We start from the raw sequence: 24,962 nt of genomic DNA, 5'->3' as shown, positions 1-24,962 counted from the left end.
GGAGACAAGACCTGGCCGCGCGCAGTGTTTTCCCATAGGTTAACGTTGTGCGCGCGGCCAGGTCTTGTCTCCACGGCATTGCAGGGCAGACAGGATCGCGTCTCGCGCCTCTCTAGAATGCAGGGGGAGTCTGCAGAGAGGCGCGCGGCGCTGATAAACAGCCATGTTTTTTTTTTGTTTTTCCGTCCCGTGTGTGAGCTTGGAATGCGGCTAAATTCAAATTACAAAGCATGCTGGCAAGACTCGTATCAAAAATGCAGAGACATAAAGCTGTTCTGGAGGATAAATAAGACCTGGCTCCTCAAACAATTTTATAAGTAAGATGAAGCGATTCATTGTAAGTTATACGGACGGCAGATTGCCCGGAAAGCTTAGCCTTCTAACTGCGACCTGCCAATCACCCGTAGAAGAAAATGACTTAGGAGGGGGACTGTAGGAATCGGACTATAGAAATAAATCAATTTAATGAAATATCGAGGACGCATGGTGACAATCACGTGCAGTAATAACCACGATAAAAGCCGTTGCCAAGTGCAGTTCGTTACACATTATGTGAACATTGTGACGGTGATGAGCCGAGTCAGCATAACGGTCCCGGCCTGCAGGTTACACACAGATCTTTGAAACCTGTTTGTTGATTGGCATCTCATCTTGATTAAAACTTGTTACCTGTGGAATAAACGTGCTCTTTCTCGTCCCCCACACACATGCCATCTCACACATGTTCTACTTCATGAACCCCTGCTAACTGCCTAAGTGCTAAAGGGATTCCAAAGTGGGATCAAGTCACCCCGTCGCTGACGCTACTGACCTCTGGCCTCCTTTTATAGCGCTTACCTCACTTCAAGATGTGCTGCAGCCTCCTCCACATAGCATTCCATGGTGCTATATATGCTCTGGTCAGAGAGGTACACAATCGAGAATGTTCCCCACAGCGCTGCTTTGTTTCCCAGCCTCTCTGCAAGCTAACCACGGCTCGCGCTGCTGGTGCATGGACCCGCTGTGGCTGCATTAGCAACTGCTTCCTTCCCACCAGCACAATCTGAGTATTAATACTTTGCCCCCAGCTCCCTCACTCCTCGAGTTTGCACCGACCTCTGTTGGGTTCACTCACAGTTTTAAGCAACGCAGCTTTGAATGTAAGATAACCACTGTTACACTGATGCGTATAGCGTAAAACAGATACCACATTCACAGGGTCTAGTCTTGATCGAATCCTGCCTGATAGGTCACCTGTATGAGGCAAGGACAGACGGGGGGCGGGGATTCAACGGTTAGAATACTGCCACCCGGTGCGCCAGCCCTTACATAGTGGCGGGACAAATTAAAATAGAAGTGCTCGGACCACCGCCTAGAGTGTAGCCACGGCAAGCGATTTCACAGCCTTAGTTGGCAGTTCTATAGCACATGTACTGCCATTAACATGGTGTCGGGTACATTTGATAGTCGGGGGCGGGGCGGCGCAATCATACCTCCTGCCTTAACAATGTGCTTAAGACCGCACACACATGCAAGCACCTACACAATAACACATTTCTATATTGCCATGCAAGTACACAAGCAAACACAAATATAAGCCCACAGATGCATACACACATATATAGGCACTCACGCAGGCGACATAATTGCAAATGGTTACATTCGGCTACATAAAAACGCACACTCAATGCCACACAGAAACACGTAAAAGTTTGTTTAGATATGCCACGTGGATCCATGCACACACGAGGCATACACGGTCTCAAGCCAACACACACATCCAAACGCGCAGACATGGATCCGTGCACAATGTGTCTCACACACACACATGCACGGGCAAACACGACCACCTGTTCACACATTCATCACTGCTCTTGTGCTGCATGGAATATTACAGTTGGTGTTGCAATATTTAGCAATGCCAATAGCTCAAACTTAATTAACCCGAGACCTATTGCATTGCAAATGCTTGTTTACACTCCGGTTGCGCAATGTGCCATAGCATATTTTCAAGGCCACGCTAAGCAAATTCACGTGGCTTTTCATGGCCTTGTCAATCTGTGCCCCTTTCACGTAGAACATTGCGTGAAAGGGAAGTTCCATGGGTGTTGCTGTGGGTGTTCCTACGCAACACCCCTGAAATCTGAAGCATTTCCAGATTTACGAGGAGGCGTAGGAGTGGTGCAACGAGGAGAAATACTTTTATTTCTCCTCATTTCTCCTCTTTCTATGCGTGCTGCATTCTGCAGCACACTTAGAAAGAGGAAAATGCCATCAATGATTGTTTTTGTGCAGGAAGGTGTGAGTTCCTGCACAAAAACAATCATCCTCACATCGCAGGTACCCTTGCAACATGACACAAGGGTGTCTGCATTGGCACACGGCTGCTATTTGTGCGCCGGCGCAGGAGAGAAGGACTGGAATGTGCCGTATGGAGTAGATACGGCGCATTCCTGCCCTTTTCTTTTGACACATGGCAGCGCACATGGAAGGCCTGCTGCGTTGCTGTACATCAAAAGTTTGTAAATGTGGCCCTAGATATATAGTGACTGCTGAAGCTTTTAACCATTGCCCTGCACACTCCAGCTAAGGTGAAGGAGTTGACCTGGAAAGGTGTATTTTTCCCATCTGTGAAAATTCTAATTAACAAATGGAGAGGTGATTCTGACACTCTAAACAAATCCTCATGTAGGACAATCTGAGAGTAGCCGGATCCACCATTTAACCCTCCCCGTAAAGGAAAACATTTCTCTACATTTCAGAGCATGGGAAGAACGAAGTGTATGTCGTGCTGACATCACTTCCCAAATGTGGAATAAATGCATAGTTCATGTAAACCCGATTTACCATGTTGTTGTGTACAAACACACAACTCGTGTCAAAACGAGCAACCGACTCTGAAATTCCATATCCGAATTCACAAAATTAAAATTACCTACATTTTTGGAGTGCAAAAGTGTCCTCATGAAGTCTGAAAATCTACTAATATGGTGGATTGCTTACCATCTTAAATTTAGATTAGAGCCTTCAAAGGGTGTATTGCATCAGGGATGGCTGTGCAAAATGCAGTAATCACCCTGATACTCGCAGGTTGCGGGTATTCACAGACATTTGTAAGGTTGTTTCCCTTGTACGGCAGAATATTGTACACAGAAATCGTCTAATATAAAGATTGTGTCCTTATATACTTTACACAGATTTGGCCCTTAACTTCCAATAGGACAATATTTCCGAGGATGACATGTAGGTCATAATATTTTGGTCAGAAGATATTGTGGTAGCACTCCAGGTAGGGTAAGGGGTTTTTACACGGGGGGGAAAAAATGGGGAAAAATATTGACGTGGGGGAGAAGAAAATTGTAGATGCCTAACTGAGCATTTCCACATGTGCTCGAGCATATTTTACACCTCGTGGAAAATCGTCACGAGTAAGCATTGGAAATCAGTTGTGCACCTGCTGAAAGTCTGTGTCTATTGTAGATTTTCATGAGTAGTCCTTGAAAATGGGGGGGCATATTATCAAGCAGAGCGATAGGCAATTATCGCCGCTTTAGCGGTCGTTTTCGGCCGCTAAGCGGCGATAATTCTATTGCCCTATTAGCAAGCTATCGTTAACTGATGTTAGCGACAGCTTTTAGGCGATAGCGAGCGGTTTGGGGTCCGCTTTGCATGTCAGCGATGTTTATCGCTAATGACATGCAAAGTGGGCGTACCCAACCAGTTAGCGACTGAAAGCAGTCGCTAACGTCGCTATCGCCTATTAGCAAAGCAGGCATAGCAATGGAAATATTTGCGCTAAGCGCGAATATCTCCAAATACTAACACCTGCCCAGACCAGGTCTTAGCCATGTTATCCAATGGGAGGTGGATAACATGGCTAAGAACATTTCGTCGCTAATGCGTGAATATCGCTGTATTCTCAGCGATATTCACACATTTCGCCACTATCGCTGGATATTTTACCACAATGGAGAAAAACGTTCCTAATAGCATGTTTTCTCCGCTAACATATCCAGCGATAAAAAAATGCGCTAAGCACATTTTGCGATAAATATCGCTTTTCCTTGGTAATATGCCCCGGAATCCTTTGAGAATACACAAAAACTCAGAAATGTACCACATATCTAGGAAGAAATACAGCGGAGAAGAATTTTCCATCTTGTCAGCAGGGCTTGGTTAAAATATACCGCGCTGTAATAAAACTAAACAAATCTCAGCGCAGTCCGCAATTGATCTATATTTGAATGGCCTAATGTTAAGGATTGACAGAGGAAGTCTTTGCTGTTTCTTGGCGTGCTTGTCTCGCGGCAGGTTTCCTCTTGAGTGCCTTCTTTTCCACGTGCCACTCTGCCTGATGAAGTGATATGCTGCGTTGTCGTTTAATTTCCTGAAATGTCTGTGTGAGCAGAGGAAGCACACAAAAGGCCACTTCACAAAGACGTCTCTGTCGCTGCTTCACCACCCACGCGCCACAGATACAATCTGTTTCATAATGCATAGTCTATGATGGAAAAAAGAGTGAGTGATGCCTGGTAATTGTTCCTCCAGGCCTAGGACTCGAGCAAATTTAACTTTTCTGCATTTATGTGGCAGTTTTCCCTCAATTTATTTTAGACATTATTTTTTTTTTTTAAATATGAGAAACTAATTGTATTATTTTGAATCTTTTTAAGGCCAGTCAACGGAGGACAGGATTGCCCCGGTGTTAACTTTGAATATCAGCTTTGTAATACCGAGGAGTGCCCAAAACATTTTGAAGACTTCAGAGCCCAGCAGTGCCAGCAGCGCAACTCTCAGTTTGAGTTCCAGAATGCCAAACACCAGTGGCTGCCCTACGAGCACCCCGACAGTAAGTTGTTTATGTAATGGTTGAATAGGGTTGTACCATACTTGCTTCAAGGTCTCTCAATGGGTAAGATGATGGTGGAGTATGAGCACCTGGGCCTGTGCTTTATAAAGGAAAATTCATTCAGCTGCCTTACAGCAACACCCAAAAAGACCACAGGAGGGCGACAAATGATTTCAAACACTGCCTTGATGCTAGGAGAAATGGAGTGCCCATATAACAAAATGGCATTTTGCTTGGAGTTGTAAAAATTCTTGCACCGCAGTTGATGGAATGATTTTGATATCAATGTACATCTCGTGATCTAATGCTGGTGGAATATGCGTTTTTGGAAACCTATTTGTTCAGAGCATGTGTGGCTGTAGACGCACATGCTTTGCATACTTCTACCATCTAGAGTTGAGCCCGGGCATTACAAGTTATATCTCTTTTTTAAAATGTTGAGTCTCAGGATGTGGAGTGAATCCTCCCATAGTCCGCATTGCCCATGAGCACCAGCTCCACCCTTAGATTGCTTGTCTCCGCTATTGGTTGGACGTGTTAAGCTTCTGCTATCTATGCATTTGCTCATGACAAATTTGCGCCCTGCTTCGGTTCATCGTTTCTGTTGAAAAACAACAATTGCGTTTGGTATCTGCACCTCGAAATTATGTGATCGGCTCCACGACTGGATGCATTTCACCAGATCTGCTCTCCTCTCAGTTACTGAGGACATGGCCAGCCAGTCAGGGCCAAGGTGTTTATATCCCATATAGAGAACAAGTATAACCTCTCCTGAGGACTCCCTCTAGTCAACAGCCTGGTTCCACCAAACTTTCTGGTGGCTTACTCTACTAGCAAGAGTGCATCAGCTTAAGCCTCAGAGGATATCACGCCCATACTTAAGGAAAGTAAGTACAGCAACACTGTTTCTGGTTTTATTGAGAGGATGGGGATGCTCTCAAGTAGCACCTCTCTGATGCTAATAGAAAGAGGAGTGAGGAGTTGGTTGCAGAGGGAAAAGTAATCTCCAGTGCAAGCATACAGGTGCCCTAGAGGCTGCCGACACTCCTCCCACAGTATTAACACCAGAGTCTTGCTCCATAGACACGCTTAGCTTCACAAGTCCGGATTTAAACCAGAGTATGTGGATTTACTTGGTTTCCTCGCTGTGCATATACATATCCTGCCAAGTAGCTATTTTATTTTGATTCTTAGATTTGTTTCCCATAAGGCATTTAATTTGATTTTCCTAGATTGTTTGTATTCCTATATAGTTTGACCAACCATTAACCACTCCAAGATGGCAGAGCTTTGCTTGCTTCTGTTCATATTATACTGTTTCGGTAGACCCGTTTGTTTTGTCTATTTTTGAGGTACCCCAGTCACCCACAAGGTTGGATTCCTATGTTTTATTGTAACATAGAATGTTCCTGGATGTCCATTCGATTTGCGCTTATAATATGGAAGGTTGGAGAATGCCTTCATAGTATGTCTAGCAAGATGGCGGAGCCTTACCATTACACCAACATGGAGGACATAGGTGGCTCGTTTTTCTTAGCATGAACTTTTACAGTGGTTCCACTTTTTTATTTTGGCAATTTTCAATGTGTTATTTATTTATAGGTTGAGTTTCCTCCTGATTGTTGATGCAATGGTTTGCTTAGCGGCTTGTTCTCAAATAGAGTAGTTTACATGGCCCACTCTAAGATGGCAGAGATTTGGTCTTGGGCATGCATGTCTCGTTGGCAATGTGATGGTGGTCACTCAGGATTTAGTAAGCGCATATTGGCACGGCCGCATACACTGTTGACTCTGGTGAAGTTGTTTGCCTTTTCCTCATGTCATATTAATTTGGTACGGAGGATTTTAGTGTATTATACTTGACAGCAGTCTTACTAAGGTAATGGCCCCATGCAAAGGGCCTATCTTTGAGTCTTACTAATAGAGTTTCCTCACTTATTTCTACTAGAATAATTCATGGCATCATGTTGGAATGTGTAAGTTAGTGGTCTTTTTAAGTATATTGATTTTTCTGAAGTGTAATAGGTTCAATCACTCACTCAGATTCAGGTTTTAAGACATTTTGAGATAGGTTGATGTACTGTGCAACTGGAATTTAACTACGTTTGCTTTACTTTTCGACTGAGCTGATAAGTGTTCTTTGATGTGGTTGTAGATATAGGATGCTAGCACGGTGCCCTTCAAACACTATAACGGGTTGCTATTATTAGGATGGAGTGAGGTTTTGGTGTGGTGTAGTGTGGTTTAGCTTGGTGTGTGGTGTTTCACAACATGGTGTTCCTGGTGGCGTACTTCAAAATCTAATCTCTAATGTAATATCATTATGTTATTTTTTACCTACGGTAGCTATTGCAGTTAACTTTGATTTTTGGATAACTTGTTTTAATTCTGCATCCTGACCTCTTCGATAGGTTGCATATAGGGGGTCTCTAATACGAATTATGGTCTTATATACTACTTAGATGCCTGCAAACCTAAATATCGACTTATAGACCACTACATGCTCTTATGATTGGACTCATAAGCCTTCTACAAGGAAAAGGACTCTGAGAAGGAGGTCTTCTGGAATTACTGTGATTATGTTGAGTGATCGACACACTATCAAAGGTCACAATTGGAACTTCAAAATATTGCTTAAACCTTCATGACAGTGGGCTGGTGCTGTTTCTAAACCCTAGAAAGATTTGAAGTATTGTCAAATAAACACATATGTTCATTCTTTGTACTTGAAGTAGGCCTTGCTCAAATGATTTTATGATGAATTATGAATACAACTATTTGAATGTATGATGCATTGAAGGGTTGGGTTGGATATTGTATTTACAAATTCACTAACTGTGTGAATCCTTATGAAATAATTCCTTCAGTAGTCTTTACTCTTTTACATTGTTGTACCCAGTCTCCTGAGGGATTAATGGGTTGCACTAGTGTAGGTTACTGTTTCGAAATATTTACCTACATTTTTCCACCTCTCCCACTCATCCAATACATGGTGTGGAAGAAAAGGCAAGTCTCCATGAACATCATTCTGGTGTCACAAACCTGGGCCAGACAGCCTGGTTACTCAATGTTGTTAGACATATCTATCAACCCCCAACAGAAACTCCCCATCAGGCCAGACCAATTCTCACTCGATAGCATGGCAAATCAGACACCCAGACAGCTCAATGCAGCAATTTTGCTCCTGAGGTCTTAGAATGTGGGTACTTAAACCTCCCAATGGAGTGTATGGCTACATTGTAAGAAGCTGACAGACCTACCACACGTGCATGTTGTGCTGCAAAGTGGAAGTGTTTTTGTGCAGTACTGCCTCGCAAATCGCGTGTATGCCTTTAGCATGAGCCGGGTATCATTTTCTACTACTTATATGTTCAGAAGGAGTGAGCATATACTTTAAAGCATCTTCAATTAGCAGTTTTACCAGCATGCATGCACAACTGGGAAGGCTCATTCCTTTTAAGGATTCCTGTAGTTAAAGCATATATGGATGGTCTTAACACCTTCGGTGCTCATGATGGCTCCAGGCCGCCATGAATCACGGTAGGAGTGTGTTCTGGATGGCCGGGAGCGGTCAGGACGTTGCCGCTCCTCCCACACGCTATTAATTCCCCGCCTGTGCGGGCGAATTAATCAGCGGGCGGAGTTCTGACAGCTCCTGGCCATCATGAGCACAAGCCTACCGTGAATAATGACGGCGGGAAGCCTTCATGAGCACCGCAGCGCCACGCCCTCCCCGCACCACGGAGAAATTCGCACCGCGGCGAAGGGGTTAAAAGGGTCATACCTACAATAACACCTCCAATACCTGGTTGGAACTTGACGGTGGATCTTATCAGGCTGATTGGACCACCTTTCACACCACTGTAACCTCACACCCCTTACAGGCTGTCCAGCAGTACCCACAGGGCTGCTCTAACGGATCAGTGAGTGGGCCGTTGTTTTTGTGGCTATTTGTGGGACAGTTTATTGTCTGCTGAGCTGCTTTTTACGGTTGATTTCAACAAGCATTGCCTGCAGGAAGCGCAAATCCATGCAGACTTCATGACCTTGAAAAACTGTTATAGAGCGTGCGTGTTCTTCCAACTTCAAAACGGATCCGATTTAGAAACATGGGACCCTTTTTTTAGCTATCTATTTCACCAATGGGGGCAATGCCCCTGTCCGACCCTGGCAGGTGGTTAGATTTGATTACTTTAAACTCAGTACAAAAAAACCCTCTCTGCCCAGTGGGCAGCAGTGTTCTGACATTCTGCCTGTCCTTTTCAGGACAGCACGGAACTATGGGGCAGTTGCTCAGCAAATTCACCTCCAATATTTAAGTAAAAAGGCCAGGATGAGTGGCCCCCCACCTTCCAGGAGGACCTCTGGGAAAGTACACTAACTCTCTCTCGGTCACCTGTGTTTATTTCTATATCTGAACCTCTCGTTTTCTCTCTGCCTACCTGTACCTCTGTTTTTTTGGGTTCCTCGGAATGTCATATTTCAACTACTTTTGAGCTACAATTAGTACAAAAGTGGGTAATAACATTCAAAGTTGTTATCGAACAGGGGACCCCAACATATGTCTGGCCCGGGGCTCCATAAGACCTTAAGACGAATCTGTCCCTGCTGGGTGATTATATGGGCGCGGGAGATTTCTTAATCACTCTGGCAACGTGGTTAGTGAGGCAGGCCTTTTCTTTTCATATTAGGCAGAGTTAACTCATACGAAATAAAGAGATGTCAGTCCGGGTACCATTAATTGACAGCCTCAAAGCAGTTTAGTTGGAAAGTCAGTATGCCGGAAAAGGAGCCACGTGTTTATGTTAAGGCACTTCGGGGCAGATTTACAAGCCCCTGGTGCTACTTTTGCGTCACTTTTAACATGGGAAAAGAGACGCAAAAGTGGCGCAAGGGGCTTGTAAATCTGCTCCCTTCCTGTTTTGATGTGCTCGGCACTTTTCGATGAAAAGAAAATAATTTACTGCGCAAATACACAGAATAGATATCAAAATGTTCGATATTCTCTCTGCAAAGGTTTCTGTGCTTCGCGAGAGCTCTGTTGAACATTTAAATCTCACTAATTCCATCTTCCCTCTCACAGGCAACAAAAGATGCCATCTCTACTGTCAGTCAAAGGGAACCGGGGACGTGGCCTACATGAAACAGCTGGTTCACGACGGCACCCGCTGTTCCTACAAGGACCCCTACAGCATTTGTGTCCGGGGAGAATGCGTGGTAAGCAATATCTCCTTCTTGCGTCATTTGATGTACTTCACTCAGTGGGAGATATCTGTCATTGCTTTTTCTACATCTCTGCAGGTGGGTAGTGAGTTGTAGCACGCAACGAAGAAAAGAGGTCTTTTTTGTAGGCTACTGGCAAAACTTTAACGACTTCTTGTAGGCCGGTCATCATATAGCAACGCAATGCACTAATGCCGCTGTACCATTTTGTCCCTGAGATCATGGTTGCTCTCTTGCACTGTTTGTAATGTGTCTTTCGCATATGATTTTAGTACAGCCTACTTAACTCATGCTGTCAAGCCTCTCTGGCTATGATCATCCTATTTATACAGCAAATTTGACCAAACATTTTGATGAGTAACATGGCGTCAAATTTATTGACTTGCATGCAAAATATTATGTCGCTCGCAGGCAGAAAGTGCTCAAATCTTTACAAGTCATAATTGAATACAATGTACAAGCTCACACATCCAATATTACACCCGCTTGGCCTTTGCACCCTTTCAAATTTGATAACCTTTGAATCCATGTTTGGTGCCTTCTTTGGTGACCCCTCCATCTCAGCTACCTGTCATAATTCGCTGACTAACTGCTTGTCCATGGTGGACTGCCTGTGGTCAGCCTGGGCTGTAATGCCTATTCTGCCTTAGGAAGTGATCCCAGTAACATCTGCAGATCGCCATGCTGTCTGGTATTCCAGGTCCTCCTGAGTCTAAGATGCACTCTTTGGGCCAATATTTGTGACTTGGAGGTCTTTATTTTATACCATAAGGTTGTCTTTTCTGCTTTAGTATCTGTGATTTTGTCCTATCGACCTTGGCATACCAGAATATGCTCGGTCTCAGTATTTCTTCAGAGTTGGGTGGCAGGACAGAAAATGCTCTCCCTGGTCTGGTAAGGTACAACTTCTTGTTCTGGGGAGTTGAGATGCCCTTATATTTCCCCTTTGGAGTGATTAGGCCATTTGAAAATTGCCCTCCTCTTCTGGCCTACTGGAGAGTTGACCTCCTACTCTCATGGGGCCATATCACCTTGCCCTGAGGTCCATCCTTGCAGAATGGGGAACCTGCCTTAGTGCAGATTTTTCTGTGCTGCTTCCAGCTTCTGTTTTGTTGCTGCCACTAGATGGAGAGGAGAGCACTGCGCTCTCCTCATCCTGGTGCTATGTTTTTTCTTTGTGCATCCTGGACCTTCTACCAGATTATGTCTCTAACCCTCTAAGCCTGCTGTATGGGACGGCTTAATTATGACTTGGATTTGTACAGCAATATTTCTCAGTTCCGCTGTCGCTTGTAGAATTCTAGCACACTAATCCTCAGTCTCAGGCATCGGACCCCAGCGGACAACAAATGCCATTCCATGAACTTCTGCAGCTTTTACGCTAATCCTTACAAATGGAACATAGTTATGAGCCGATCATCTGGAGTAGGAATTGAAATTGTATTTATTTATTTGGTCTTGGTTAAGTATTTGCAAATCCCTTGGCAAATATGTATTTTTTTTTGATATTCAAAGTTTGCTTACCTTGCAAAATACCATATCAGTTTTGAGGCTAGTCCTTTGTAACTTTCAGCTTCGGCCAATCAGACAGTAAAAGCCAACTATCATAGTTTCAAGGTTTGTTTTAAAAAATTAACTTCAGCCTCTAAATGAGCGAAACAAATTTTCCATTTTAGCATTCAGATTTTAGAGCTCCACAGCCAGAAGACTTACCCAAGAAATGTCTTCACTTGTGCTATTCTGAGGGAAGGTATCACTCCTATTTGAATGCTACAGACACATCATGGCGGGCCCAGATGATGCTAGAAAGATACAGATTTAGGAAAATAGCAATCCAGATACTGCCCCACTTATAATCCACAGAATGGTGACTGAAAGTTGAAGACTTTTGATCATGAATGATCTTTATTTTTCATATTTGCCAGTTGTCGGAGCCCAAAGGAGCATTGTAGGTAGACTTGAGTGACCTTTATCATGTAGACGGACTCTGAGCATCTTTTGATATCCACTGACAACCCAGACCCATTAGCCTCCTTAAACCCAGTGATGTATTGCCACTTTCTCCTCTGGAGAGCACACCACCCACCTCTGAAAACAAAATGCTATAACTAATTCACATAAAAGATTACAATGAAATATTCATCAACGTAGTGAACTTTGGCCAACTCTTACATAGTTTACAACATACCTTTGCTCCTACAATGATCCCACTACAGTATTTAACAATGTAGCATTAACTACCTATCTTACATATCTCTGCAGAAAGTGGGTTGTGACAAAGAAATTGGTTCCAACAAAGTGGAGGATAAATGTGGAGTCTGTGGAGGAGATAACTCCCACTGTCGAACTGTAAAGGGAACATTTACCAGAACTCCTAAGAAACCTGGTAAGAAAATATTTTTTGTGAGTTAAGATGTGTATGTGTTAATAAAATGGGCACAATAATTAATTTCTGCTGCGAATACTGTTATATGACCAACACATGGGACAATTTGTAAGCATTTGGGGCCCGATGTAGGTAAATCTTTTTTACCACTTCTTAAATACAGATTCATACCGAATCGGTATTTAAGAAGTGGTAAAAAAGAGGAGGGCAGATGTAGGTAATTGTATTCTTACAATTACCGAATCGGAAGGAATCGGTATTATGCCCATTGATTCCTATGGGCATTGAAGCCCATAGGAATCAATGGGCATTCCCGAATCGGTATTTACCGAATCGGTAAATACCGAATATTGCAAGGGTGCAGGGGGTGTCACTTTGACACCCTCCGGCACCCCAATTACAGGCATGTGTGCCATGTGGCACACATACATGCCCTAAGGGCATGTCTGTCTGTCACATGGCACAGGTGTGCATGCACAGATGTGCATGCACACCTGGATTCGGTATTTCACCACCCAATTGGATTGGGTGGTAAAATACCGAATCTAAAAGGCCTGTAGCACTGGAAACAGTGCTACCTGCATCAGGAATTTTCCGAATCATAAAAATTACCGATTCGGTATTTTACAGAATCGGTAAATTTACCGATTCAGTAAATTTACCGATTCTGTAAAATATAGCCCCCTACATCTCAATGACCCATTTACCGGTCGGTAACGGCCGAATTCGGCCGTTACCGACCGGTAATGGCCACCTACATCGGGCCCTATATATTTATTTTAAGACTCAAATTCACGTTCTGGATATCAACAGTGGCCATGATTGACACTCAGTTTTAGGTTTTGGGTATTTGTAACAAAGTTTGGTTACTCACCCCAAATCATTTGACATAAGAAGTGTCTCCTTTGCGGCACTATGTGGAGGGTAATAATGCACTGAAGGAATATGACTCCAAAGGAAAACTTAAATAAATGGAGATCCACCATTGTGCTGCTTTAAACAGTATCAGATTTTAATACTTTGCTTTTGCTATATTCTCTACCGCCCTGACAGTTTGTGTCTCATCCATTAATATGCATATTATTACTTATAATGAAACTAGCTATGAGGGGCTTGATGTTGCCCTTTTGCTTAAAAATACAAGACTTGTTCAATTCCTACATTTAGGACAGTGCCAAGCAGAGTGATCTTTTGACTCGATAAACTGTAGCACAGAATCTACAACATGGCAGCCTCAGGATCCCAGACAGCCACACTGATTCTTCTCAACCACAAAAAAATATTGGGCTACCAGCCAATGAAGGTTAACACAGAAAACCTGTTGCATAATCCAGAATTTTATTTTTACTGCATCCATGTCCCCTTTATTATCTATTAGGGGCATATCATGGACACTGGGTGGCACTTAGTAGTACTAGTAACTGCCCTTCCAATCTTTACACTGTAAGGTTCACACTAAATTTCTATTGTACAGTCCATGGGCATTGACCATGTTAAAGTATACTTACATGAGCAATCCTATACATAATTGTGATGCATGGCATGCAAGACATCTGATTTGGTAGTTTTATGAAAAAGTTTCATGTCATCTTCTTCACCTTACTTTAGCTGGAGCTTGTACTTCCATATGGTTATTGTTAGGCGGTGTTTGGAAAGCATGATGTCAGCCATTATTGGAAAGTGTGTTGTCACCCAATATAGAACCTCTTTATACTTTTCAGGAACTCTTTTTTCAAATTGTACTGTATTTCAAAATGTCTGTGTATGTGAAATAATACAGTTGTATACAGAACGCTGTTGCATTTACGCAAACTAAAAGTTGTGGACTGTTTTTACTAACTATTGCTTTAACGCGGTAGCCAGAATAAAATTGTAAAAAACATAAGATACATAAACACAAAATACCACACCCCACTACCACCATCATGTGCAAAACAGCAACTTGGAGCCACCTCACCTCTTATATTTTAGAAGCATTTGACACAATAATTAGTGAATGATTGATTATAGTTATATGATGCTTCCTTATGGGAAACCTCACCCTCAAATCACCTGCAGAGTTTAAAAGTGCAACAATATAGCTATTGTAAGTAAATTGCATGAATAACGTTGAGAATATACCACAAAAGTACATCAACAACCCCATCCCTCCTACTTCCCATCCCATTTCTACTCCCAAAATCCCAATCTTACATATTTCAATTCACATTTGAGCATTTATCTAACATCACCTGCTTTAAAGTGCTGCTGGCATATATGTTTATATACATATATATTTATACAGTACGTACACTAATTAACCTCTTCCAACAGGAAAGCATTTAAGCAAGAGGTGCCATAAAGAATTCAAGTTGCTGGAAAATGAAATCTGCAAGTATCCTCCTTAAAATCACCTACATGGTTCTTCATTCAAAGCTTAGTCTTACTTTCATTGACTATTATGATTTACTGTCTTTTACTGAGGCATGCTGGCTGCATTTTATCTCCAGTATATACATGTAACAAAGCCTAATTTAGATGTAAAATCGATAAAATGCACAAAACTTGAAAAGTAGTCAATGAAGTCGCAAGACTCAGTTCCCCGACCACTAACTGAAAATGTTCTGTTTAAGGGAAGACAAGAGGCGCCTTCTCGTTGCCCAAAGGAGCTCGCAACGTTTCTCTTTCCGAGACCAGGGTGACTAGGAATGTCATGGGTAAGTCGTTTGAGGATTGCAGAAGGCTGGGCATCCAGAAAGTTCTTAGAGCGGCAAGTGTCTCAGGACTGTGCGTATCTCTGACTCTTAACCCTCAGGCACTGCAATAACAGTGTTAGAGGTTCATGCTTTTCTCATTGGATATCCTTCAGATTGATTGGGTGGCAAGGTTCATCATACTTCAGCACAATGGGATGAAATAGCTAGGCCTTTCAAATGTTGTCAATTGCAGAGGGAAGTGTTGTATAAAATCATACTCAATCCCTGCAAAGCATTGCCAACTACTGCATCAAATGAAGTACAACACCTATCAAATCACATACTCCTAATCCCCAGTAACTATATCGCAGTGTCAACCATATTCAGCATGCCAGAAACCCCTACTTTGTAAACATTTTTGGAGGTCACCCAATCTCTATACAGTTGTAGAAAGCTACATTTTATATTTCAGAAGTATCAGTACTCTGCATAGAATTATAATTGTCAGCTGCTTTTCCATTTTTACCTTGATAATCCCCTTCATAAATCAGTCATATTAAATTGAATAGTTTTTAGTTGTAGGTTATGGGATGTTGTGTGACACACTGGAAGTGTCGTTGTTCATTGCAGTTTTCTACAACTGTATATGCAGACAAAACCTGTTGCTTGATAAACCATTTTATAGTTCAGCAATGCTCTAAAGCTTGCATGACAACTTTGCAGAATACAGGCATTTTATCACCTGTATTTTTAACTTGGCTACATTTCTAAGTTTTCATAATATTTTCTTCAATAGATATTGGGCGGCAAAATATGCACTTTCCCTCACAAACACAGCATCTACGAATATTGACCACTTGTGACTTCAAATAATGATGCCTCCATCTCAAAAAGAGCAATGCAAATGGTGTTGTGCTTAAACAAATAGTGCTAATTGATATACTGTGACACATTCTCTCTGCTCTGTCATCCACTGAGGTGTACTGTGGAAATTTTGCATTGAAAAATTTAAATTCTACCATATCCTACGCCGAATGGTAGACTCAGTTTGTACCGTGTACAGTAGTAGAGACCTGGTACAAGTCATTGAGAAGATTTGTATTATAATATCCATGGAAAACATGAACCTCTTCTTGGTATTGCTAGTTGCTATAGCTTCAACAATAAATAACAAGGTGAATGGACACTAGGTTTGTTGCTATCAGACTTTTTGTGTTCTTAGTGGAGGCAGGAGGTATCAGTTTTATTTTTGTGATCAACCTATGTGCCATTCAGGTCTCACTTATCATACTGCTTGTAGGATATGGATGCCCACCTCTGCAATTAGGATTGTCATGATGTAGCACTCTACTAACCGTAGCTGTTACTTTTTGTTTTCCTTCTTGCTTCCTCTTCTGAACACTTCACATGCAAAGGGTACCTTAAGATGTTTGACATACCCCCTGGTGCTAGACATGTGTTTATCCAAGAAGACGAGGTATCGCCTCATATTCTTGGTAAGTGTTTCTCTCCTCATGTGTGATGTGAATGCTTCGCGGCTATCCTAAATCATCAAGTGCGAATGATTGAAGGAACAAATAACAGAATTAACTTGTATGATGATGACTGTAAAGTTTAGAGTGGCTTCTTTACAGATCTGGTAACTCTACTTATCAACAAATCATAGTTCGCTTTGAAACTTGGTGGCTATCTTTGGCTTTTTAAATTTTTTTAGAATTATTTGGATGTTCAATAGACATATACATTGAAAGATAGCATCTTGCTCATTAAAGCGGTCAGCGTATATTGCAATTTAGTCAAGTATGTGCTATTTGTGCCAAATGGCCATAATCAGTTTAAAGCAAATGTACAGAAGTGAGAAAAATGTTGAGGTTTTTCTACAAGCAAAAAACCCTTTACTCACAATTTGGATTCAATTCTGTGTTACTGCTATAGAGTTACATTGTTCAATTTGCAGATGTGTGGCCCAATAGAATAGACGGGCACATGGAATATTCATGAGTAAGAAGCAAGGTATAATATATGCCTGAGGTGTCCATAGCAACTTTACTGTCAGGGACTGGCATCAGATTTTAAATCCTGGGACTAGAGCCCGATGCATACTTTGAAGTGGCAGCTGTACCTGTGCTCTAAATGTATGCACTGGATTATCTGGGAATGAGTATGGCATTACCTCCTTAAATACTCAAATACTGAGCAACTCACAATGAGGCCCTTAGAATGCTCCACTTATAGTGTAGCTAGAATCCTAGTTCGGATTCAAATAGACCTCCTATGCTCTGAGTTTGGGCCCAGACTAGCATCAATTAGCATGTAGGCTGTAGATTGGTTGGCTTTCACTAAGATCCCTACAATACATTTAATATTCATACTCAAGGTTCTCCAAGGTACGTTGTCAATTATTGGTTAAATGGGATGACATCTGAGGGAACATTCTTAGGATGATGAGAAAATATTAAATTGGAGCAGAACACAAACAACATTCACAATCCACTTTTCTGTGCAGCAAAATATCAAATAACAAAGGGGACTGTAACTATGTTGAAAGGCCATATTCTGGAAACAGAGGGAAAATCGGTGTACAGAATAGTGGCTTCATATAATATTTTGGTTGGAAAGTGGTACTTGCTGTTTGGTCATCTTACCAATGTCAAGTTAATATAGAAGCAAACTTTGACAAAAAATGGCAGCTTATTGATAGTAATTATAAGTTTACGTCTTTCACATTCAGCTTTTATTGTTTTTGAGAAGTATTAATGACAAATGTAGCAATCAGGATAGATAATGGGGACTCTGCTTCAGCTTAACTCGTTTATCTATTTTGCCCTTACTGGCTCTGATATGGGGTTGCCAGCGGGTTGGTATTTCACTAGCCATACCAGCAATTCATCTTTAGAACTTGTGCTAGAAATTGTTAAATATTTACAATATATTGCCTAGAATTTGTTTATACCAAGAATGGCTAGTTTTCATTTCCCTCCTTTTCTCTTTCTTTCACACTTCCTGTATCTTTATCTCACTCCTGCAGGCTGTTTTCATCCTTGCATTTTCCCTTTGTCATGGATTCCCTATCTTGCTGTGCCTCCCTCCTTCCCTCTTTTGCGATGTTGGTCAAAGTCTGATGGTGAAACTCAAGTCTCAGTTCCCATAAATGAGTTCTGGTGCTAACCAATTGCAACTAACAGCACAAATCACCCACTGGTTGATCCTCTCTCTTTATGAAGGCATTAGTGAAATATAGTATCCTATATACTATCCACATTGCTAAGCACATCAGTTCACTACCTCATTTGATCTTATCTTTGTTGACAGTCCATATGTGGGCAAATATCTAGCATCTTATTTATACATTTGGGGCTTTAGATAAATTGAAATATTTCAGCATCGGTTAGGCACATCTGTGAAAAAGATTTAGGGAAAGGTTGCTGCAAGATCTCTGCTGCATGACCACTGATTTGCATGATACAGTTTTGAACCTGTGTGCATTCAATGAATTCTTTTATGCAAGAGTGCCGAAGCCTCCTAAAATATTTTAGAGTATGCAATGAGATCACATGGAGATATAAACTACAGTACTATGCAATTAATGTTATTCAGGCAACGCATTATGCATTTTTCCTCATTTGTCTACGCAAATACGGGTAGGGGTTCTTTGTAAAATATCTATAGTAAACAAGGCAAAATGTGTGGTTCTTACGTGTTCTCCCCTACAGCTATTAAGAACCAGGCCACAGGGCACTACATTCTGAATAGCAAAGGCGAAGAGTCCAGGTCGCGTTCGTTCATAGACCTTGGAGTGGAATGGGAGTACATCATAGAAGATGACATTGAAACGCTTCACACCGATGGGCCGCTTCATGACGCTGTTGTTGTTCTGGTACGTGTCTCCATTTTAGATTTCATTCATTTTGCATCATTTTACTTTAAACAATATGATGCCAAATCTTTTTGGACATTATGTTGTATATACAGGGTTTGTAAACTGTGGAGGGGGGTGCCTATTGTAGTTAAATGTGATTTGCTTTTGAATTTATTTTTCTACAATTATGACAAATCAAATCATGCTTTGGTACACAATACAAAAAATCACCTGTATTGCCTCATCTCATCATATCCAATAGACAAAAACCTATTGTTTGGCTTAAGTCAGACACAATGCTTATTCATTCCTTCTGCCACCCTCCTGCACCACAAACCACCTCCACACAGAGATGTATTACAGAACGTGACGGAGCTGAGGGCTCAAATAGTTTCAGCCCTAGACTGTGTGTCACATTGTGTGTCACTATAGAGTTGGGGAACAGTAGGCGGACCTCTTACTGTAGTGATGTTCTTTGGATAATAGCTTAGTAATGGTTAACCAGAAGCAGTGTTCGGGTCCGAATGGAAGGTGGTATGAAAAAAGACCTTCACACAGGGTTCCTGCTGCCAAAGGGTTGGACATAGAGTTATGTATGGTGTGTGCAGGACATCTGGTTTCAAGATTTGAGTGGGGGTTCATAACAAGAGAGGTAAGCACAAACCAAATGTTTAGTTGAAAAAGGAAGTATTAAGTTCTTAATTGAATTTGTGGTAAAGAGCTCCTAATTGTTCAATAGATTCCAATTTGTTCTTGAGATAGAATCCAATGGTCAGGCGTGGCCGGTACAGGTAAGATCGGTGTGGCGGGGCGGTTGGGAGAGGATGTTGTTGACATACGATGGGATAGGTAAAATAAAATAAATAAATAAAACCACTTATCTTGCGCTTGGCGAGCGCAAGGTAAGTGTCTTTTTTTTATTTTTTAAATTTAATTTTATCTATCCCGTTGTCTATCGAGACCCCCCCACCGCCTGCCCTAGCAATCTTACCTGTGCTGGCCATGCCTGCCAATGGTATTTATGATTTTGTTTCAGTGAGTCTTCATTCTTGTCTACCCCGAACTAGCGTGCCTCACTGTCTCCCTCGTTGCTTGATGCGATACCGTGCATGGCAAAGATTGATGGTTGTGTCGATTGGCCACAGATCTCCCTATCATAAACTATGGGGAAAAATAAGAACATTTATTAAACTTGAAAACATTTGTTAAACTATTTTTTTTTTTTTTAAAACCTTTATTGCCAGAAAAGTCATACAAATACAGACCTACAACCCCACAGGGCCGGTCAGTAATAATCTGCATCACATTCGAAAACAGTACAAGGCTCACCAACCCCTGGGTTCAGCCGCGATGTTACACGTTAATAAACAGAGCTAGCGGCTGTAGGAGGATAATAAAAAGGTTTCAAATTTTATATTTTAAACAAAACAACACAGAAACAAAGTCCGAGGTAATGACTGCTATCGAGGTGACCATCTCTGTCAGCGGGGGGGGGGAATCCAGCCAATGAGGCTGGTCTAAAGAAGGATAAATCCTAAGGGGGTGGAAAGAAGGGCCAAGAGTGGACAATCAGATTATGTATTATAGGAGAAGGATGCATGGAATGCGAGGTCACGGGGACAGAGGGGTAGTAACGGAGTCTACGAAGGGGGGGGGGGTACAAATCTCTCCTCGATACGCATTCCACTGGCCCCACACCTTTCCCCATTTCCTAGGCCTACCACGGGCGGTATACACCGTTTTCTCCCTAAACATACACCAATCCATGCATTCCATCCACGCCGACGCCGAAGGTGCCCTCTGGGACCCCCATAATTGGGCTCTAGTCCCTTGGCGATCATGTTGCCAAGGGCGGCCCACCGAGTCTGTGCCACGCTATAATCATTTGGCTCCCAGACGTTCAAGAGGCACCTCCTAGCCTCTGGCAGTAATGACACACCCGTCACCTCTTCCATAATGTCATGCACGCGTCTCCAATAAGACACCACATCCGGACATTCCCATATGATATGGAGAAAAGTAGCAAGCATACCACAGCCATGCCTGCACAACCCATCCAATGAATAACCCATCCTCATCAGGCGTGGACCCGTGACATAGACGCGGTGTAAAATCTTCAATTGCACTAGCCGGAGACGCGCCGGAATCGCCACTTCCTTCGGAGACGACACCGCGGCCTGCCAGTCTTCGTCATCCAACTCAAGCCCATCCGTGGTCCAGGCATTACGAAGCTGTACAAGGAGGTCAGAGCGGTCGTTAATAAGCTTCTTATATATAAGAGAGATGGTACTGTCAGGGACATGTCCATCGAGCACCCGATCTTCCAGGGGGGAGGACTCCGGGACAACGGCACCAGCCGGGAATACCGACGCAAATGCATGGCGAATCCGAAGATAGCGGTAGTATTCCCTATCACTCAGGCTATATTCCCGCTGGAGTTCGGCAAAAGTCTTGATCCTGTCCTTGATCAGGAGGTCCCCTACTCGACTAATGCCTATAAGATCCCACTTGTCGAACCCCTTCGTTGCCTAGAGATTCCCCAGCCGTTCGGCTGCATAAAGTGGAGTTGCTCTGGTCAGCCTGTCCGTCCATCCCGTGGCAGCCGTCGCACTAGTCCATACTCGCACCGCGACCCCAGTAGGACCAGTAAGTTTCTTCCTAGCCGCTTTAGAGTAAAGTGCCCTATTGTAGTCGCCACCCGGTAGCTGCCATTTGTCCATCTCGAATGCAGGGTTAGGGGTCGGACCATACATGGCGTGGTTGATAGCACTCAACTGAGATGCCCAGTAATAGCGCTTGATGTCGGGCAGCGCTATACCGCCATCATACCAAGGCAGAGTCAGTTTCGATAACGCAATGCGAGGCCGCCCGCCCCATACCAGTTGCCGTTGGAGGCCCTCAACCTCATGGAAATAACTAGCGGGGACCAGATCGAGCGTATTTTGAAGGGCATAAAGGAATCGGGGGAGAGACATCATCTTAAACAGGGCGGCCCTCCCCAACGGGGACAGCGGCAAGCCACACCAAACCGCGACGTCCGACCGCAGCCGACGAAACGGCGGCAGTAAATTCCTCTCGTACCTTACCGCAGAGTCCAAGGAGATATAAATCCCCAAATACTTAAAGCCGTGGTAGTGTAGTTCCTATTATCCCAATAGGCTCTGAGCATTGGAATAATACCTTCAATAGTATAGACCTAGGGCCGAGGTTAACTAGGTCTTCTACTGACGATATTAGACTTAAAGTTTTGTGTTTGCCAGCTAGCTCAGAGTTCACTAGAAACTTTCTCGAATAGGCAAGGAGGAGTTTAACCTCCCTGGATAGACAAGAAGGGATTTAGTTTCTGACAACCATAGAACATGACAACTTTGCTCTCCCCTAATCAAGAGTGTATCTCTAGAGTCGTGTGAAAACAAAAGACCATTTATTTTACTCAGTCAGTTCAGTGCATTCTTAGTTTCACCAGATTGTAGAGAAAAGGAAGAGACGGGCGTGTTCAATAAAAGATGTTATTTATTGATCAGTCTCTTTTCTCGTACAAGAGAAATGAATCGATATTATTGCAATACTTATGGTTAAGTAGAGTGCATACAATAAAAGCAGAATTATAAAATAATACTGTAAAAGCATTGATATGGTTTCTAAGCCATATGATATTTAAAATGGATAAAATAGATACATACATATATACATTTGACTAATCGTACTCAACTGGTGCTTCTAACCACGCCTACCCCGGTGTACCTGACCTAAGCCTAATACGTGGGCGGGAGTAGATAAGTAGCAGTTTAAGTTAAGTTTGTTTTGCCAAGGGACTGACTCAAGAATTCTCTGCAAGGGGTTATTCAGTTCTGCACCTGAGATCTAGAATGGTTGAGGGCTGGTATCTCTTGTCTTTGGTCTTGATATTCCAGCTGCCTGCAAGGGCTGCTTGGAAGCGCCGGAGCTGGATTTCTCGGCAGGAGAAAGGCAGCGTCTCTTTCTCAGCGCGTCAGGAAGGCGGGGCAGCGCCTGTGGGCTTCGCTCTCTGCTGGGCTCCTCGGCAAGTCTCGCTGCTCCGATCTCGTCACCACCGCGTGTGTTTGCTTAAGGCAATGTCGGTAATACTTATACCTGAAAGGTGCCGAGATTGACGTAAGGATGGACATATATACGTCAATAAGGATGTCATACGAACTGGTCGTTAGCACATTCTTTACTGAAGGTGAAATCAAAACAATGGCCCTAGGGTTTTTCCCAGGTTGTCATAGGTTTGATTTGTTTTGAGAACTCTGTATGCCTTATCAGGGGCTGGAGGAATAGTGCTTGCCTAATTAGATGGCATGCGTTATGACCTAATCAGATAACACGTTTCTGTGCCGTGGTGTGGCTTAATCAGATAACGGTTTTTGCACCGTGGGATGGCTGCTAGTTAATTATTAACCGGACCAGGGTCAGAAGTAGGGGGATCGATACAGAACCTATAGGAATACATCACACCCACTCCACGTAGACTATGTCCATATTTACAAATCTAGGCATGGTAAATATACTAGTAGAGCATGTGTGTACCGTACCCCCCCAAAATACATTCATATGCATTTTGAAATCATGAAATATACGAAAAGATAATTATATGCACTATATGCACTCAAGCAGTATAATAATGCTAAACCAATTACGCATATTCATACATCATTATTAATAATATGAGAAAATAACACATGAAATGGCTCTTAATACAGAAGAAAAAGTGCGAGACCATTTCATCACAAGATAAAATATTTATGAACATGCCAGAGGGCAGCTAATGTCTCAAAAGTTCCTAAAATAGAAATGTAGTTCTCTAAGAATAGTTTCTACTTTAAGCAGAAGATAAGTGTCCCGAAAAATTGCAAAATATTTTGGGGCTGCTGAAAAATTATGTTCCGCTGTCCTTAAACTGGAGAGAAATTGTTCATGTTACTGTTATTATCAAAGTTGAAGGCCAAATTCATGGTGTTGGGAACACCGTGTGCTAGCTTGCTAAAAAGTCATTATTTCTGCTCTGGTGAGAACATCATATCATTTAGACTGTCGAAAAAGCTGTCAACAGCTTCCTGTGAAAGTTCCACTAACTCGGAAAAAGTTGTTACCATGCATTCATGAGCATGATTGCCTTCATTGATGTTTCGATCAGCATAGCTGACAGAAGGTCGTACCTGATCGATGCTGCTTTCATCTCGTACTTCACTACCCCTCAATCGTAGTGGTGAAGCCTCCACGAATGCCGTCATCAGGATTGGTAGCCGCTGGGGACAGCACAATGCATGAGCCGTTACCGGACCCAACAAGGTTTCTGCGTCCATTGGCACATCCGATTGTAGTGTCAGACAGGTGTCCAACACGCATTCTTCTCCGCATAGCAGGCACCTTAATACAGGTAAAACACAACGTTGCCACATCGGTCTGAATGAAAGAAACCAAGTCATGTTTAGGTCTCTAAGCCGGGAAAGTCCAAGGATTTTAGATATCCGGTCCAGGTAGCCAATGGCTAGGATCGTTTCTTCCCTTGTCGCAGGTGTTTTGTCTGTGACACGGTCTGCCATAGCGAAATAACAGGATCAAAAATAGGATTCCTGCTACCAGTCCCAAAAGGAGAGGAAGTCCGCCAAAGATGGAGTGGACAAAGTCTGGAAAAATACCCAGGATGGCTTTGAATGGGGTTAAAGCTCCTGAAAACACTGTCTTAAATACACTTGAGACACCGCTGGTATCAGAAATATTTAAGATTTCGCTCAGTATTTCGGCGAAATGTATGGGGGAATTAGTTGATAACAATGAATGAATCTCTGCCGTTGTCCTTGCAACTTGGAGATCATACGTTTCTTTTGATGACGTTAGCCGGGTCGGCGTCTGGAGGAGCACCGTCTTCATTCTGCTTAAAGTATCAATTCGAATAGAAGCAACTTTCAAATTGGGCCATAACCTTGCCTCCCTGTCTGGTGAAGCGCTGGGGAACAATACCCGTTC

The 24,962-nt window shown here is 42.8% G+C and overlaps 1 protein-coding gene across 3 annotated transcripts in view; it reads left to right on the top strand.

Moving 5' to 3' along the window:
* The window catches only part of LOC144818519 (A disintegrin and metalloproteinase with thrombospondin motifs 3-like), a 641,954-nt gene that overhangs the window by 516,122 nt on the left and 100,870 nt on the right, over positions 1–24,962 (top strand). The window contains exons 13-18 of one of the 3 annotated variants that reach the window (XM_078676012.1): positions 4,653–4,828; positions 9,912–10,045; positions 12,314–12,437; positions 15,050–15,133; positions 16,528–16,608; positions 18,826–18,989. In XM_078676012.1, the coding sequence (XP_078532138.1) occupies positions 4,653–4,828; positions 9,912–10,045; positions 12,314–12,437; positions 15,050–15,133; positions 16,528–16,608; positions 18,826–18,989 (763 nt within the window). Of the gene's footprint in view, positions 1–4,652; positions 4,829–9,911; positions 10,046–12,313; positions 12,438–14,750; positions 15,018–15,049; positions 15,134–16,527; positions 16,609–18,825; positions 18,990–24,962 lie in introns of those variants that run through there. The other 2 variants (XM_078676013.1, XM_078676014.1) reach the window with 2 other exon arrangements.

The sequence above is a fragment of the Lissotriton helveticus genome, chromosome 2_1 (genome assembly GCF_964261635.1).
Source record: "Lissotriton helveticus chromosome 2_1, aLisHel1.1, whole genome shotgun sequence".
In the NCBI taxonomy this organism is placed as follows: Eukaryota; Metazoa; Chordata; class Amphibia; order Caudata; family Salamandridae; genus Lissotriton; species Lissotriton helveticus.
This window is presented reverse-complemented; position numbering and strand designations above follow the sequence as displayed.